This window comes from Falco punctatus, assembly GCF_963210335.1.
Source record: "Falco punctatus genome assembly, chromosome: 3".
NCBI classification, from domain to species: domain Eukaryota; kingdom Metazoa; phylum Chordata; class Aves; order Falconiformes; family Falconidae; genus Falco; species Falco punctatus.
Window position 1 is genome coordinate 1,069,461 of NC_137582.1, and position 17,984 is coordinate 1,087,444.

General features: G+C 41.6%; 1 protein-coding gene across 5 annotated transcripts in view; it reads left to right on the forward strand.

Annotated features, from left to right (window-relative positions):
• TG (thyroglobulin) overlaps positions 1-17,984 on the forward strand; it is a 164,404-nt gene that overhangs the window by 14,262 nt on the left and 132,158 nt on the right. For 4 of the 5 annotated variants that reach the window (XM_080377856.1, XM_080377857.1, XM_080377860.1 and 1 more), the window contains 11 exons: positions 269-1,333; positions 2,967-3,554; positions 4,598-4,840; positions 5,180-5,317; positions 6,478-6,555; positions 7,015-7,127; positions 7,824-7,935; positions 9,406-9,606; positions 13,584-13,793; positions 16,047-16,201; positions 16,763-16,919. In XM_080377856.1, the coding sequence (XP_080233982.1) occupies positions 269-1,333; positions 2,967-3,554; positions 4,598-4,840; positions 5,180-5,317; positions 6,478-6,555; positions 7,015-7,127; positions 7,824-7,935; positions 9,406-9,606; positions 13,584-13,793; positions 16,047-16,201; positions 16,763-16,919 (3,060 nt within the window). The remainder of the gene's footprint in view (positions 1-268; positions 1,334-2,966; positions 3,555-4,597; positions 4,841-5,179; positions 5,318-6,477; positions 6,556-7,014; positions 7,128-7,823; positions 7,936-9,405; positions 9,607-13,583; positions 13,794-16,046; positions 16,202-16,762; positions 16,920-17,984) is intronic. The other variant, XM_080377858.1, reaches the window with a different exon arrangement.

Here is a 17,984-nt window from a genome sequence, read left to right on the forward strand (position 1 = left end):
ATAGGACCAGAAAAAGGCCACAGAGCAGACAACTTAGATGTTGTGAAGGAATGAATGTTTCCTTTCACTTTGTGTCTTGACTGGAGAGTTTAAATTACAGACCGTATTCAATAACAGTTCAAATTTCCTTATCAATGTGCCTGATGCATAGTTGAACTAGAGACAAGTTAAACTACACTTTCATGTGGTTTCTGCTGAGACTGCTTGAAAGATAGCCATGAAGTTTTAAAGGTTCCAAAATTTGCTTTTTTTTTAACACTTTGTTTAGGTGAAGAACAGACGTGCATCTCTGAGAGGCGACGGGCCTTGTCGAGGGTATTTTATGGCCCTGCTGGATACTTCACTCAGCCCAATTTGTTTTCTACACCAGATATGCAGTTGGAAAAAATAGCTGGCTTCTCAAGACCCTGCCCTCCTTCCTTCAAGGAACTATTTCTGGAGTCTGGATTGTTGTCTCTAGTTGCACAAAGCCTGTATGTCAGCCAGATTCCTGGGCTAGAAGCCACCCTTACTGAAGCCATCATGGGGATGTTCCCATCAAGGGAACTGGCTCAGTCGGCACTGAAATTTACTGCCAATCCAAAGCGTTTCCAAGAAAACCTCTTTGGAGGACCGTTCTTGAAGAATTTGATCCAGTTTAACTTCACAGGGGCACTTGGCCCTAGCGGGAAATACAGCATTGGCCAATTTTTCTCACAGGAGGATGTGGCAGAGAGGGATAACAGCCAAGGGTTTCTGGAATCAGCAGAGGCATTTTCAGCAGAGGTATCAAAGGGGAGCTCCATTTTGGGTAAACCTCTTGTAGGCAGCTTTGGCCGCATAGTAACTCTACAGGACAATCAGAATATGATGAAATTCCTTTCCTCTGTTCTGGAACTACCAGAGTTCTTTGCTTTTCTTCAACAAGTGATTTCTGTCCCTGAAAGCGTTGCTGAAGATTTAGGTGAGGTGGTGAAACTAGCGCTGGGATCCAAAGAGTGTGGTGAAGAGCCAAGGAACCTGTTTGTTCCAACATGCACCAAGGATGGGAGGTATGAGGAAGTTCAGTGCTATGGAGGAGAGTGCTGGTGTTTGGACTCTTCAGGTAAAGAAGTTCCAGGCTCGAGATCTCAAGGCAAACATCCAAGGTGTCCCACTGATTGTGAGAAGCAAAGGAGAAACCTGCAAAACTTGAAGCAAAGCTTGCCTGCAGGATCGGATCTTTTTATTCCCTCTTGTACTGAGGATGGAGACTTTCTGCCACTGCAGTGTCACGGGGTGGATTGCTTCTGTGTTGATTTGAACGGCGAGGTTATTCCAGGAATAAGGGGGAAAGCTGGAAAGCCGATGCAGTGTAAGTCCTAGGGACTGGGAATTTAAAGATGCTTCCTTATTCTGTTGGAATGGCATCTATCTGATTATATCTGGAAATGTGTGGATAATGTATACAAACAGTATTGCTCCCTAACAAGAGAGCAGGTCAGCCCTGCAGTTGCAGGGGAATAGCCAGAAATACAGTGTAAGTAACCTTGATGTCCTGAGTTTTAAAGATGGTCCCTTCTTCTTTCAGCGCACAGGCTAGGCACACTCAGAGCAGAGGAGCCCCAAAGCTTGCCTTGTTGGTGGGCACACCATTGGCATATGTCTTCACCCATGAGTGTAGCTAGCGTGTAGAACATCCATGATGCTCACGAGACCTGAAATATCTGTGTAACTGAATGTAACTCCTGCCGAGTGAAAAAGCCCTTTTACTTTCAGGAGCAAGTCACGTGGGCATGGTCACTGGCTCATCCTTGTCCTGAGGACTGAAGAGGTTCAGTGTCTTAAGCCGTGAACCTCTTTTAGTCTTTTAGCTCAAGAACATATCCTCAGCTTGGTAGGATGTCACAGGAGTTGAAACATAGGGGAGGGATTTGAAGGCTACTAAGTTTCTCATAAAGGCCACGCAGCCAGGTCAGAAAAACGAGTCACAAATGACTTGTCCGACATCATTTTGGGCCTGGAACTTGCTTAGGGGCTATGAACTGCCTCATCTTGCCTTCTATTAATGTAATACAAAGGGAGAAGGAATCACATAGGCTGGGAACATTTACCTTTCAAGTTTCTGTGAACTGAAAATGGCACATCAACAGGGAGAACAGACCAAGAGAAGAGCCTGCTTCTCATTTTGGAAGGAATAGCCAAGTATCTAGCAGGTGATAGTGGTACATAGTGAAAGAGTTCCTTTGAATAGCAGTTTGCAGAAGTAGTGGGGAATTTATTGCAATAAACTGAATTAGTAGGGGATTTATATTTAGCAAGCCATCTGTAGTGCAATCAAAAATAAACAGGTTCATGATTCTCTGGTGCTCAAAGGGAGATGAGCTCCTATGTCTTGCTAGGTTTATAGAGCTGCTTGGTGGCAAAATGAAATTTGGCCCTAGAGAGGGCAGAAAAGCTTCCAAAACAAACTCACTCCGGCATTTTGAGGATGGTATTTTTATATTCAGCTGCAATATGGGGATTCCTTCCTTCCATATTCCTCTAAATAGGAAGGGAGGACAACAGAATCTGAAAACTCTGGTTAGGTCCAAGGGGAAATAAAATCACTATTATCCTGCTGTTCTGATGATTACTTTTGCAAGGATTAGCTGAATAAGTAACTGCCAGATTACCAAGTGTATCTGAAAATACCTAGTTGGTGTGAACAGATTCAGGGAGGCATTTAGTGGTATCAAGCACGCATCCCTCTAATGCACTCAAATATTTTAAAAAATCATATCTATACGAATCTTTCAGTGTTCACATGCCTTTGGAAATCTTACTCTGCTTCAGCATGGGAGCTTAATAGAATTAGCCCTCTTAATAACAGACGGAAATGTTGTTGTTAGTATTGTGGTAAATGACCAAGTTTTAGTAACGGTGTTTGTAGTGCTGGGGGGTGGGAGGTATTGTGCATCTTTGGTGCCTTCGTAAGATTTGCTATGCGTGGCTTTTCTCTCCCCCAGGCCCAAGTGCTTGCCAAGTAACGGCTGGTCAGGAGTTTCTAAAGGCTGTGAAACTCCTGTTGTCAGATCCCAGTGCTCTGCCCCAGCTCTCCAGCGTTTACCTCCCACAGTGTGATGCTGGCGGTGCCTGGAGGGAGGTGCAGTGCAGTGGCCCTCCTGAGCAAGCCTTCGAGTGGTATGAAAGGTGGATTGCAGAGAACAATGAAGGCAAAACGCTGCCTGTTGCTGATCTATTGAACATTATAACTGGATATAAAGAGGTATCTTCCAAAGGCTTTTCAGCTTTCATTAAATCTTTGTATGAGGCTGGGCACCAGAATGTCTTCCCAGCATTCACCCCATATTCCTCCTTCACTGATCTCCCACCTGAAGTGCTGAAAGGAAACTTGACCTATGCATCTGAGAACATTTTACTGGATCCATATATGTTCTGGCAGCTTCTGAATGAGCAGCTGACTTATTACCCAGGACCCTATAGTGATTTCAGTGCTCCATTAAGCCACTTTGAACTTCGTGATTGTTGGTGTGTTGACAACAAAGGAGAAGAGCTGCAAGGAACAAAGGCAGAAGTGAACCAGGTCCCAGCATGTAAGTAACAGAATTTCTGGCACATAAGTAGCAGCGTTTCTGGTCTTTGCTTTTATGCTACAAGAGGAAAGTCCTTTCAGTTGCTGTGAAGTAAGAGACAATGACTTGTCAGAAAGAGCAATACTACCGTTGTCACTGGCCATCAGAGGTGGGGTAACTAATTTTTTGTAAATAAGTGGTGTCTCAGCTTTGGGAATAAGGAGGAATAAAGTTCCATATCAGGTTTGTGTAGATTTTGTAATTTGGAATTTGGACTTATAACGCTTTTGCAGAAGATATTTAGCCAGACGGCAAAGGACGTTTTGAAGTTAGAAAGAGTGTGAGGAGCTATATGAAAAATTCAGGATTGCACTGTGCTGTAAATGACTTTCAAGAATGCCTTAAAATGAGCCAAAAGGAATTTTATTTCCTATTTCTTGCTATGCGGTCAAGAGTAACACATAGCCCCTAGAAGTCACTAGGAGAAGAGCGAGGCCAGCGCTGAAGTTTGGTAAGCCCTCTGTCCAGACACCTCCACCAAAGGTGGTGGGCCCTCTTTACGGTTACTTCAGCAGATGACCTATATTATAGATGCAGTCACTAAAGCCATTCTAATCACATAGTAATTTTCCATCTGGGAGGAAGTCACAGGACAATGAATGGCAAACCTCCTTGCCCGAGATGCCAATTCTGTGGGCAAATGGGGAATAAAGGGTATGAAACAGATTAGCAGAGGGTTATTTTAGCTGTGAAGCTTTCTCTGAGCTGGTTCAGTGTGTTGAACTGCCATTTCTGAGTCAGTAGATGTATGGAGAGGACAGGCCAAGTGTCAGCTGCCCCTCTGGAGCCAGGGACATTGGGTGATTGCTGGTACTCTTGGACTCTTGCTGTTATCTAGCTAAGCACTGACGGATCTTGTTTGTTTGTTTGCTTCATTACACAATTCAAAACTGAGCAAGTACAGAAGGAAAGAGAAGATGCTAATTAAAAGACCAGCTAGTTTTGGCATGCAAATCTTTACTGGAGTTAGATGAAAGGCATTAATATACCTTCTGGTTCTACAGGTCCTGGTATATGTGAAGGTGTGAAGCAGGAAGCCCTGACATTTATGGAGGAGGCAGAGCAGCTCATACTGGCATCAAATCGTTCCCACTTTGCTTTTGGAGAGAGCTTCTTGATAGCAAAGGGAATACAGCTCACAGACAATGACCTCCTACGTTCTGCCCAGTCCTATGAGTCAGAGGTGGTGGTCTCTGAAAAGCTGTTATCGGGCGGTGACTATGCTTTCCAGCTGGCTGCACGGTCAGGTAGGTGAAAGAGAAATGACAGCTTAATTAAATGGATAGATGCCCAGAATCTGTGCAAGAGTACTCTACGTCAAATGCAACGTTGCTGAAAAACAGGTGCAACTCAGCAGGTATAATTAATCTGTGTAATTAACCTGTCAACCCAAGAGCTGATTTCAGTTGTCTTCTATGTATGACATGACACATATATAAGATTTGGACACTTACCAACCTTTACATGCTTGCAACACTTGTTAATTTGCCTATTAAAGTACAGGGACATTCAGGTGTTTGCAAATGTGCATTTAAAATATCTTCTATTGGCCACTAGTAGCCTTTTTTCTTACTTGTCTTTTATAGTCTTGCATTTCTATTGGCGGAGTCACTTTACTGCAAAACATTCCGCTGGGGAAGCAGCACAACTGGGATTTCACCCCTACATCCCACAGTGTGATGGCCTGGGAAACTGGGAGCCAACTCAGTGCTACGAGAGTACAGGTGAGCGGTTGCTAACAAGATACTCTAGGCTGTCTGAACAAAGAAAAGCTAAGCAGAATTCTAATGAAAGGATGGAAGACCTGTATTCTTGTAGCCTAACTGGAGAAAGGTGAAGTGGTCCATGAGATGGGTGGAAAATTGGAGTGAGGGACTCAAGTGGCAGTGCACTGGGGCTCAAATATCAGTTGGTGTTCATTTGCTCACTGCTAGTAGTGTTCCTTGGGGGTCAGTTCAGGGGCTGATATTGCTTAATGCCTTCATTAAAGACCAGGACAATGAGATGGAGTGCACTCTCAGCAAGTTAGTGGATGATATCACATTGCCAGGAGTGGATGATACGCAGCAGGATAGGGCTGCGATGGAAGAGTCTTGCTAGAGCTGCCACATTTCTATTCTCACCATTGTTCTCAGGTGTGGTCTACTTATCCCTGGATAGCAGAGTTAACTGTGACTTAGATTTACTGATCACTTTCTATAGTGCTGCTGGGGATTAAAATCTTCCCAATATGCAGCAAAGCATACTGCAGTACAACATTGTTGTGGTTTAACCCCAGGCAGCAACCAAGCACCACGCGGCCTCTTGCTCACTCCCCGCTACCGGGAGGGATGGGGTGGAGAATCGGAAAGGAATGTAAAACTTGAGGATTGAGATAAGAACAATTTAATGATTTAAACAGAATAAAGAGGTAAAACCAACAATAATAACAATAAAAATAGTAACAATTATAATGGAAAGGTGGGGGAAAAGGGGAAAAGGAAAACAAGCGATGCACAGTACAAGTGCATAACCACCCGCTGACTGATGCCCAGCCAGTCCCTGAGCAATGATCCCCCTCAGCCAACGCTCCACGTTTATACACCAAGCATGACGTCCCCTGGGATGGAATACCTCTTGGGCTGGTTCAGGGCAGCTGACCTGTCTGTGTCCCTTCCCAGTCTCTTGTGCCCCCCCAGCCCTCTGGCTGGCAGGGCCCAAGGAACTGAAAAGTCCTTGACTTAGTACCCAGCAACAACTAAAAACATCAGTGCGGTTATCAGCATTGTTCTCACATCAGAGCCAAAACACAGCACTGTGCTAGCTACTAAGAAGAAAGTTAACTCCATCCCAGCCGAAACCATTACAAACATCTAAAATTAAGCTGCTTTTCTTCTCTGGCCAGGTCATTGCTGGTGCGTGGATGAGAGAGGACGTTATGTCATGGATTCCTTGGTCTCACGCTCAGCAGAACTTCCCAAATGTCAGTTGGTTTTTCTTCATAAATATTTGTCTTTACCTGTTCTTGCAAATTTTAGTATTTATGGAAAATTCTAGTATGATATGCATGAAGCAAGACTTGTTTCTAACTGTTGCAAGAAAATAAAAAAGAATGTTACGCTTGTTTTGCTAATTCATTTCATTTCACGCTGCATGTGATGTTGGTTTGCATGGTTTAAGAATGGGCCCTTTACTGTTGGTGGCCTTGCTTGATCAGGGGAATTGGACCAGATGTCCAACCAGATGTCTCCAGAAGTCCCTTCCAACCTCAACCATCCTGTGATTCAGTGGTTATCAAACACAGATTGGGAATTCCCTACCTGAGGTTGTAGCAGACCCTAATGAAGATGTGCAAAAGAGCTGGGGATGTATCCCTTTCTCTCTAGCTTAGGGTTGAGAACTTGATTTTATTTAACATGCATACATGTTTTTCCTCTTACAGGCCAGACATCATGTCAACGATCTCGAACTAATGCCATAATTTCCAGCTGGAGACAGAGCGGTTCAAAGCTGGATGCATCTACAGCTGATCTGTTCATCCCCTACTGCCTTGAGGTGATTTAACATGACTGAGGGAGGAAGAAACAAAACCTCTGTGGTTTTGCTTACACCATGCCAAAGGCCTGTACAGTTTCAATCTATGCTCCTTAAGCATCCTTTGTGTGTTCCTGTTAACCTGAAAGAAAAGGGTAAGATAAAGCTAATAGCAGGCATTTCCCTGCATAAGGCAGAACATAAATACATTGGAGATGGAAGACCGAGAATAGGAAGCTCTGTCCCTGCCTACGCTTCCCTGCTACGGGGTGGCTCTGCCTACTCCTTTTGCAGGGCTATGCTTAAAAAGCACAACTTATTTGAATGACTTCTGGGGGACTCTCTCCTCCTGAGCTGTGAGAGAATGTCAAGATGAGAGGGGGTTGTATGTAGGTATCCCAAAATAGGGTCCGTGATGCTCTCAAAACATGGTAGCGAGCAGGATAGAGCCCTGAGATGAGCAAGGAACAGACATTTCAAACCAAGATTATATCAGAACTTCATCTCAATGGACTTTCTGCCTGTTTCCCTCTAGGTCTGGTCTGTGTATTAAATTAAGTAGACCTTGTTTTAATATTGTGTTTCTTTTCAACATGTTGTATTAATGGGCAAATGTAAATATAATCAAATATTCTTAACCAACTTTGGGGTACGGGTTGTGGTGGGTCTGTATTAATATCTGTTGCTCTGCAGTGAGATGTAACTGATTCTTTGTAGACAGGAGAATACGCCGTGCTACAGAGATCTGACACAGATGTTTGGTGTGTAGATCCTGTTTCAGGAGAAGCATTTCAGCGTGGCAGCGAGGATTTGGATGGCAATCCTGAGTGTGAGTAATGCTTTACCCACAGCCTGTGACACTAGTGGCAGTGCCTTGCGGCATATGTACTTTCCTTCTCGGAATGATGCCCATGAAACATGGGGGCCTTATTCATTTCTCAGTGACGTGGTACATGCAAGCACATCAAGATTGAAAGAGTATCTGAAAAGTGTTATCCTTTACTTTCACAACACCAGAAATAAACCAGTTGAGACAAACTGATGAACAGGCTTCTATGCATTTTTTACCTTCCATTTCTTGCCACCATAGAAATTTCTTTGAGCACATGGATGAATTTTCTAAGGCAGTGAATACTGAACTGTGGGAACTGGGCCACATGTAGTCAGTGAATTCATTTTACATGGTCCGCAACAGCTCCATGTAATGCAATTAGACCTATAATACCTTTTTATTGTCTTCAAATAAAGACAGAGAACTGTTGAAGTCTCATAAGAGATGGTTGATTGAAAAAGTTGAGGAATCCCTGCTTGCAGAATTGAGATGCAGTGCAGTGGCTCTGCTGTTCCGAACAGTACGGCAGCCCCAAAGCCCTCAGTTCTGCTGCGCTTCTTTCTTCAGATCTTTTGCTAGTGATTTTCTGCTTGTCATCTGCCGTAGAAAATTTGGGAGAATAATCTGCTGGCTTCAGGCAAGCCTACTCCTGGAACATCTGTAACAGAGCAGAAAACTTCTCAGGAGAGGATAGTGAGTTAGACAGTACTTTCATCTGACCCAGCAAGCCTGCTTTCTTCTACTTGTATATGGGCTAACGATTACAGTCCACGAGGATGTGCACCAGGCCTGATGAAGGATAAATAACTGCACGTTCACTGAGGAATTAGTTGTGGAGTTGTTCGTTACACAGGTTTACAAGCTTACTCTGACATTTGCAGTTCAACAAAATTAGTAAGAACCAGCTTTGTCTCGAGTTTGGGTTGAGCGTTTTGGATCTCTTTGTCAGCGGGTGGTTCTGCCCACTCACATCCCTGTTTCGTTCGTTTGTGGGAGACCATAACTGTTGCTGTTTTGTGGCTGGGGGTTTTTCCCCAGTTTTGAATGTATAGAACTGGGGCATTTAAACTATTTTAAAATGTAAATAATCATATTATTACATTTTAAATTACCTTGATAAAAAATTCTTACTAAAATGATTAATTTGATTTAAAAATAATTTAGATATCTGCATCTAAATGATACGCTATCACATTTATAGCAAAAAATAAGAAGTAAATGCAAAATACATGTCAGTATTTCTTCAACTATTTTCTTGATGCAAACCCATAGAACTTGCACTTTAATCTTTAGAAAACATGTGAGGTTTGTAGTGGAAATAAATTCCCTGTTTTTATAATGGTTCAATTTATTTATGCCTTCATGATCACTCATCTTTCTTCCAATAAACAGGCCGAAAGCACAGCTGTTAAAGTCTTTAGGACAGTCTTTTGTTCTGTATCTTGCAATGATTTTCTCTCTTTAAAGGTCCTAGTTTCTGTAACATGCTGAGGTCTAAAACTGGTCTGCGAGAAGCTGGCAAAGGCTACATCCCACAGTGTGAAGGGGACAACGGGACTTTCTCACCCGTGCAGTGCAGCCAGGACCAAGAGAGCTGCTGGTGCGTCTTTGATAATGGAGAAGAAGTGCCAGGGACACGAGTAAGCGGACGAAGACCTGCATGTACAAGTAAGTTCCTGCTTGGGGCGCCTTGCTTCTGAGCAAATCCAGGTCTGGAACTTGACCCAGCTCCTAAATTTTTCCAGTATTTAGTTGTGTTTAATCTTCTTTGTTCAGACCGTTATAGAGACTTTTGCTCAAGCAGTGTGCTTATCTTTGTGTTATGGCAGATTTCAGACCTACCTGGGCACGATGTCCAGTTTTCTTCAAGTACTTTGTCAGGGAGAAGGAACGGAATGGATCTTTGATTTCTCCTTATTCATAAAATTGGTTAAACCAAAGCGGTTGAGCTATAAAACTTAACAGAAGTCCATCTGAACAGCTTGCTGCAAACTTGAACATGTTCCAGTCTGAGCTGGCTCTGGGATTAAAAGCCATTCAGCTGACTAAAACAAAATGTGAAAAATGTATGCTTCTGCCATTCCTACTCTTGGCTTGTGACCAGAGTTGTGAAAAGGATGTGCCAAAGCACTACATATTCACAGAGTATTTCTTGCATGACCAGGGCTGCAAAGCACTGGAATTCACTCATGGTTTCCAGTGAGATGTCCAAATGGGAGAAATTTGGATAAACTTAATTTGTAATGGCCTTTATACATCTTCCCATCACTGAAGTGAAGCAAAACAAATTAAAGTTGCTCCAAGGCCATGCTCCAAAATGTAATGGTTAGTGGAAACTAGAGATTTAAAAAGAAAACCGTCAACTAGTGCCTGCAGGACAGTGCTGTTTCCATGGTTCTTTTGTGTTTTATTTATTTATTTATTTATTTATTTATTTATTTATTTGAGAGTTGTTGATAGATTTAGGAAAATGAGAACACATGATAAGAAATTGCTTCAGTTTCCTTTTGTGAATCTGCTATATAAAGAGCAATACATGCTCACCAACCAAATACCTGGTTGTGTCAGCCCAACTGGCTGTAAGGCATTTTAATCAACTAGATAACACCTCAGACAACTTGGAAACCTTTGAACTGTCTTGTACCAATGAGAGCTGTGTGGATAGAGTTTTCTGAGACGCCACAAGGAAACCCCCCGGCGTTGTATCTGCCCCATGCATTGTGGTGTGTGGAGATGTGCAACCGAGCTCTGAAGAGATGAGCTGCAGAGCTAGGGTGGCATAGCCATGTGAGTGTAGCGGTCCAGTACAAGTTTCTAGCTATTCAGGGAAGCAGAACTGGTCAGTCTGAAAAGTACAGTGCTGCTGCCATCCTGCTTTCAAGTTATGAACTCATGTCTCTGTGGGACATAATGATTTTGTTTGGACCAGCTGTAGGAACTCAGAATGACACCCGGCACTCAGCAGCATGGGTTGATATTCCCATAGACTCTGAAGGTGAACAGAGAAAAGTGGAAGCATTTCTAGTATGCCAGGGAGAAGTCAGAATTAGTTGTAAATGTTAAGTTCTTGATATCTCCTTCTCTTCCTGAAAGCTCATTTTCTAGATTTCCCCTGAAATTCCACAGGAATTTATGGAGTATATTCTAAGGGGGTGTGTGTGTGTGTAGGTGTACCCCAAGATACACCTTTAAGATTATTTTACATTTCGGGTGCACATCTCATGTTTCATGGGATCCCATAATGCTGTACTTTTGCTAGAGGAAATAGTGACTGAATGATTAATGACCTTTCTTTTTTAAAAGACTGAGCTGAGAGAGAGAGTTGCTTCAAAAATATATTGGCAACCTGATTTACTGAAAGCTATTTGTTACTTTCTGCATAGAAATACCATTGAAATCATCTTGAATTATTTTCCTGGATTTTGAAATAACAATGGAACTTTTTCATGCTAAACAACTTAGTTACGGTGTAAGATTAAAGAAGCAAAAGTTATTTTTCCCCTCAGTCTATCCAGTCTTGTATCTCTAGTCCTGAGAAGTACTAATAATTGTTCAGGAAAAAAGGAAAGGAGGGCTCTCTCACTATCTTGGAGATCTTGTCTATCAGCAAAAGAAGCTGTTGTGGTGGGAAAATACAATAAAACTTCTCCTTCAACATCAGAACAGACAGATGTAAACAACAAGTAATAACTTCACAATGCCCAGTGCATGCAATGAGGTTTTCATTAACTTATAATTTCTATTAGAGGTAGAATCCAACTTTTTCTAGTTGACATGCACCGGAGAGATGATGCTAAGTATCCTAGAGTCCGCACACATATCTCCCACCCTCATGCCCACTTTCCACAGCCCTCAATAAAGGTAAAGGAGAGAAACTCTTCCATAGAAGGCCCTGGAAACAGTAATTTCCTTATGGAAATCTTCAGAAACATATGAAAGAGTGTCAATATTCAGCTGGATTCTGATTCACTCCTACAGGACTGAGAAACTGGGGGAGAAATAGAAGAACGACAGAATGGCGCAGGCTTGATAATGATGGTAAATCCAATGACATCTGTAGAGGGATAAATAAGCAAATTACCGATGGTGAACTGAAAGGTGTGAACCACACCAGGAAACCATCCATCACTTACAGTTTGGCGGCTGGTTATTTCCCTAGTTCACACACCAGCTCTCTTGGAAACATACAGTCTTCGAAGACTGTAACAGCATACAAGCTGAGAATGGATTAGACTTACTGGATACAGAGATGTGCCAGAGCAATAAAAAAAACCATAGGCTGATTTTTATGTACTTTGTATAAAGAGAGATTAATGTAATTTACATGTAATGGTGGGTATAGTTGCCTTGGTCAGGTTAAGTATTACTCTCTGTTTTACAGTGATATGTTTTGGTCCTAAAATCTCAGGAGGTATATTAAAAATGTGTTCACCTTTACTGAACAAAAGACTGGAGACCAAGTCAATAAGTGAAGAGACAGAATGTAATGGACCCATTTAGAGAGTTATTGCAGAAAAAATGCTATAAAGGAGACTGGAAAAAATGCATCGGGCAATTCAGTGAGACAGATATGAAATCCTTTTATTTTGGCATTGAAATGCTCAAGGTTGGGAAACAAAGGTGTACTGTGCACACTGGATCCAAGATTCATCCTGTGATGCTTTAATCTTTAACTGCAGTGGCTACTAAGTTAAAGGAATTAATCTTCATATTTCCATAATAAGGGGAGAGAGAGTCTGCTGAGACCTGAACCATCGACAATGTTTGCCTTCCTCCAGTGACTAGAGAAGCTGGGACTGACCTGAGCATTGCTATTTGGAAAATGTTCTACGTTTACACCACTGAAGTGAATTGTACAATATGAGAATATCTTTATATTTATTTATCAGTGAGGAATTGTTTTTTTCTTCTTATGTTTTGTAGCTCTAGAACTCAGAAGTGTTTAATTATTGCTAGCTATACTCAGTAATTGGGTTGGGAGTTGGCTAATATTGAGTGGAGTGAAGCAGTTAGTTTGTCCTGATTGTTAGAAATTGTCATTGTAGTTAGCCTGCTATTCTAGTCTTTTACAGTGGGCTGGCAGGGTTGAAATGACTGCGCTGATACAGAGTGAGTTGAAAGGGTAAACTTTGTGCTCCAACTCCAAGGCTGTATGCTACTGTTAAGGACCTGCCTGGTCACCAGAGGCATCCTGGTGCTGTTGAAGACACCATAGCCATGAGCTCCTGATCCTAAAGTTTTCAGACTTAACTCCAAAGGGAATTGAGATTTTGGGTTTTTTTTTTTGCCCCTGCCTATTTCCAGTGGCTATCTTTTGTAAAAATTTGTTCTGCTGATGGTTAAAAAACTCCTCCTCACTTCCTGCTTAAATTTATTCATGACTATTTTAAACTTACCTGTTCTTAGAAACCACACGTGTAGCTTTCTGGACCCAATGCATTACCCATCAAAGTCAATACGTGTCTTTTCCTCAGCTGTAGTAAACTAAACCATGCTGATATCAAAGCAGATCCAAGTTGAGATGAGTGGGAAATGCACAGGGTGCTGTCTAGGTTTTCTCTGTTGATATGAGGGGTTTGCAGAATTTTTACTGGAAGTGCTTCATAGGATGCCACTAACGTATTCCTTTCCTCATGTGCCTAAAGGTCCGCAGTGTGCTCTGCCATTCGGTGCCTCCTCTGTTCTCAACGGAGCTGTATTTTGTGAAAATGTTTCTGAGCAAGCTTCAAGCATTCAGCAGTGCTGGCTGGTGTGTCACCAGGGCTTCCACAGCGCCGTTTCCAGCACATCGTTTCAGTGTGATGTGCAACAGCGTCTATGGGTCTCGGCTGCCCCGCTCTACCACGCCTGCCAGAGTATGTCTGAACTGCTGTGGGTTGGAAAGGGTGCAGAGCAGTGTCCCTAAGTGTACAAAAATCTGCTTTCATCACGAAGCTACTGTGTGAATGACAATAATAGGACACAACAGTTATATGGGAGTTGCTAAATTAAGGTGCAATAGATTAGTCCTGTCTTCTGCCATCTTAATCTCTGCCTCTTGGCTGGCTCCTATGCCAGAAACAGTCTCGCTTTTCTGTGATAATATAGCTATAAATAGTTATTCAATCTACATGCAGATTTTTCCTTGTTAGTTAACAGATGCTGGCACCATGAAGTGATTCTGATGGAACCACTTAGTCCTGGAAGAACAGATGAGTGCCAGATGTTGAAATCTGGCAGAACTTGATTGTTTATTTGCATAATCAAGTCACTATTACTCCTGCATCTTTTTGCAGCTGTCTGTTCTTTAGGATTGTTGTAGTCTTTGTTGGCTGATTTGTGGTATTTTTCAAACCATTTTTCTTTCAGGAAAAAAATGGTACTTTAAATCATGGAAGAATCAGTTCTCTATTCAGACCTCATGTAATTGGCTATTAATGTTGGCCTGAAAAGGTATTATTTCAGGTAGAGAGATATTCTGATCAAAATGGCAATTTGTAGCAGAGCTGAACTTCGAGAAATGTGGTTCTTGATGCCAAATTTGCAGCTACTCTTCATCTCCAGAATAGGTTAAACCCATTCTGGAACACCCTGCATTGACACATTTCCAGTTGTATCCCAGGTCTTCTATTCCAAATGTAAATGTTTTTTCGAATTTTAAATTTCAGACTGAAACTTTTGTCTGTCTGGAATCATGTTTGCTAGGTTTTTGTAGCATGTTATGAAGTAACTTCCATGTTTGCCTGACGGCAGCTGAGTAACTGCAAGGACAGAGGGGAGTGTGTGGCAATCTCGTATAAGCTGCGATTTAATGCAAGCTAAGGATGTCTCCTGGTAATTTGTGTTTGAAATTGAGCATGGTTTTAAGCAGAGAGAAAAAATTTCCAACACATCAGAAGGCAACTGAATAGACTTATAATAATGGTGAATTCACCACGACACTCAGTAATTTGTTCCAGTGTTTAATTACCCACATTCTTAGAAATCTCATTTCCTGTTTTGATGTGTACGCTTGAGACATTGTGGCAAAGTCAGCTCTTAAGGACTCTCTGATAAACCAATCAAGGGCGTTGTGCCTTGCAGGAGGAAGCAGGCTTTTGTGTCCTCTGCTTCCTTCTACCATCCTCCTTGGAACCTCTCTGGGCTTTCTCACGCTTGTTTTGGGGTGAGGGCAGGGGAGTTGTGCTCCATTAGTAACACTTGTGTGTGATGCAGCAAGGGTCTGTAGAGGAGGTGAATGACGGAGAGCTCTGCCACTTGTCCAGGCTGGTGGGATAAGACACAGCTCTGTTTGGAGGTGGCATGACAGCATGACTGTTGTGCTGAACCTGAGATAACAAACCCTCCGTGAAGCCTGTGACCAGCATAACCTACTGGAGACAAGAAATTTGCACCTTTTTTTTTTTTCTTGGCTAAAAAGATTTTCATTTTGTGACTGATGAACTCGCACGTTTGTCATAGGTTTGAGTGATGTATGTCACTTTGGTTTGCTACCAAAAAACTGGAAGGCCCTTGTAGATGTCCATGTCAACACCATTATTATGCAATCAAATTTATTCCCTCCTAAACTTTATGCCCAGTTAATTTGACAAGCTAGGTTTCTGAAAGCCCATTTGAATTAGTGTTAATTGCTTTAAGCATTTAATTCCTTTTTTAATAGAGGTCTTTTAATGATTATGTCTAAGAGAAGTGGAGGTCGACAGGTCAATAATTCCTGCCTTCCTGTTTCTTTTCTAAGTATTGGCATTACGTCAGCTTTCATCTAGTTCTTTGGAAATTTCTATCTGCTAAGGTTTATACAAATTCATCATTAATGATCCAGATTGTTCCTTATCCTTCTGCAAGTTAGTGGTCCAGGGTGAAATACCTCTTTATTATTATATAATAACTATATCACCTGGCCTTTTCCCTAAGGCAGAACATATGTATTTATCAAGCATCTTTCTTGCTGCTTATTGTTTACTACCAACAACTCTACTGCTTTCACCTAGAAGTGGGGAGATGCTATTGATGCAACATCAAAATGTCGAATCAATGTCTTTTTTCAAAGTAATTTTAAAAGTCAGTTTGTACTGTCCTGAGACTACTTTCCTTTCTACTACTAAATTCCCTTTCTTCTTCATTTTTAGAGCTCCAGTTATTTCAGACGGTTCAAGCTCAAACACACTTTCAACTATTACTGCCTCCTGAGAAGTCTTGTAGTTCTGACTACTCTGGATTACTCCAGGCATTCCAGACATTTATTTTAGATGAGTTGAAGGCTCGTGGTTTATGTCACCTCCAGGTAATTTCAATTCCTTATTCTCTGTTGTTAGTGGGGTTTTTTCTTTTTTTTTTTTTTTTTTTTTTGTGGTTTTTTTTTTTTTTTTTTTTTTTTTTTTGTTTTTTGTGGTTTTGTTTATTTGTTTGCTTTAGTGGTTAAGGTTTTTTGTATTTAAAAAAAGATAAAGAAAAAGGTAAGACACAAAGTAGAACTTTGAGAGAGATGGAAGAGCAAAACGTGCCATAAAACCTGTTGGGATTGGCAGCACTCTTATATGGATGATTGTGAAAATAGGATGTTTAGTCTCACTGACCCCACATTGGCAGGTCAGCTTAATGTAGCCATAGAAGTCATATCACATCCAATATCTATTAAAAATATGTTTTGATAGAAGCAAGCATTTTGACTAATTCTTACAGTGAGTAAATGACCTGCTAAAATTACCTTTTCCTAGTTCTGTTTTTACAGGTTCTTTTGAAAATGTTGTTTTTGTGCATAGTGCAGTGAAAAAAATAGGAAAAGGCAAGAACTAGAAGGCTCTCCTGTTGACTAACCATGGTTTTATTTAATTTTGAATTTGAGGTGAATGCATTTGGAAATACTGGCTCGGTTTCTGTCTGTGATGATTCCACTGTCTATGTTGAATGCCTGAGCATGGACCGCCTGGGGGTGAACATCACATGGAGGACTCAGCTGGAAAACATCCCAGCAGCTTCTCTCCCTGACTTACATGATATTGGTAAGGTTTTTTTTTTTCTCTGATGTTTCTGTGAATTAAACCTGTTTTGCTTTTAATTGTTTTCTTTCCCTGTGTCTGCTCTCACAAGGCACTAACAAGGTATTACAAATGCTCACTGAAATAGCCTTTGTAACACTGGAGTTGTGGTTTTGGGCTTTTGGTGTTTACTTCTCTTTCCAGGCTGTGATTCCAGGACCTGCTCAATGGTGGAAAATATTGTGTTCCTTACTGGGTTGGGCTTGGAGAAACCTAATTCACACATTGCCAAAAATATAACTAATTTCTCCCAAGTTTGTTTCCCCCCCCCCCTTTTTTTTTTTCCTTTTCTCCCTTTGACGCTAAAGAAGGACCCCTCAGACATCCTAGAACAATTATGCAGAGACCACTGACTGGCGGACCTTTGCTGTGGTTTCCAAGCGAGTTAGGAATGGTGTAAGGAACTTCTTTCAAAGCAGTCAGTGTTCCTGTTTAAAATAAAAGCTGTAAAAGACATATCTCAAGTTCAAATGCCCTCTGTGCCACCTTTTCTCCAGTTTTACTATTTTAAAATGGTGTCCCCAGCATGTGTCCTTCCTTCTAAGTTTGGGACTTGGAGACATGTGCCCTACAGCAGTTTTTGTCTGATCAGAACTGAATTCAAAAGCCTTCAGGATGCAGGCAGTGGCTGCAGTGGTGGTGTGGTTCCTGGCTTTACGGTCTATTTACATTTACATCCATTCAGTTGCTCCAGATTATAAGGGAAACATGAATATTTAAGAAGTTTGAGGAAGGTGGATCAAAGTATAAGTGTGTTTGGTTTTATATTAAACTTTACTTTTGAAAGTGTTCCACTGTGAGTGTGTTACATTTTTTACCCTCTCCACACTATAATTTCCCTGTATTACTAACATTGCTTTTCAGGGAATGTCTGGTTTCACAAAAGGCAGAGCAGAACCTGCTTCTGTAAACACTTGGCACCATCAACTTCCATTACCCAGCTTTGGATTTTTCTGTTTGAGGTGTTTTCTAGTGTATTTACACAGAGTGAGAAAATTGGCTCTCTGATTTGAAAGTCTACATTACTAA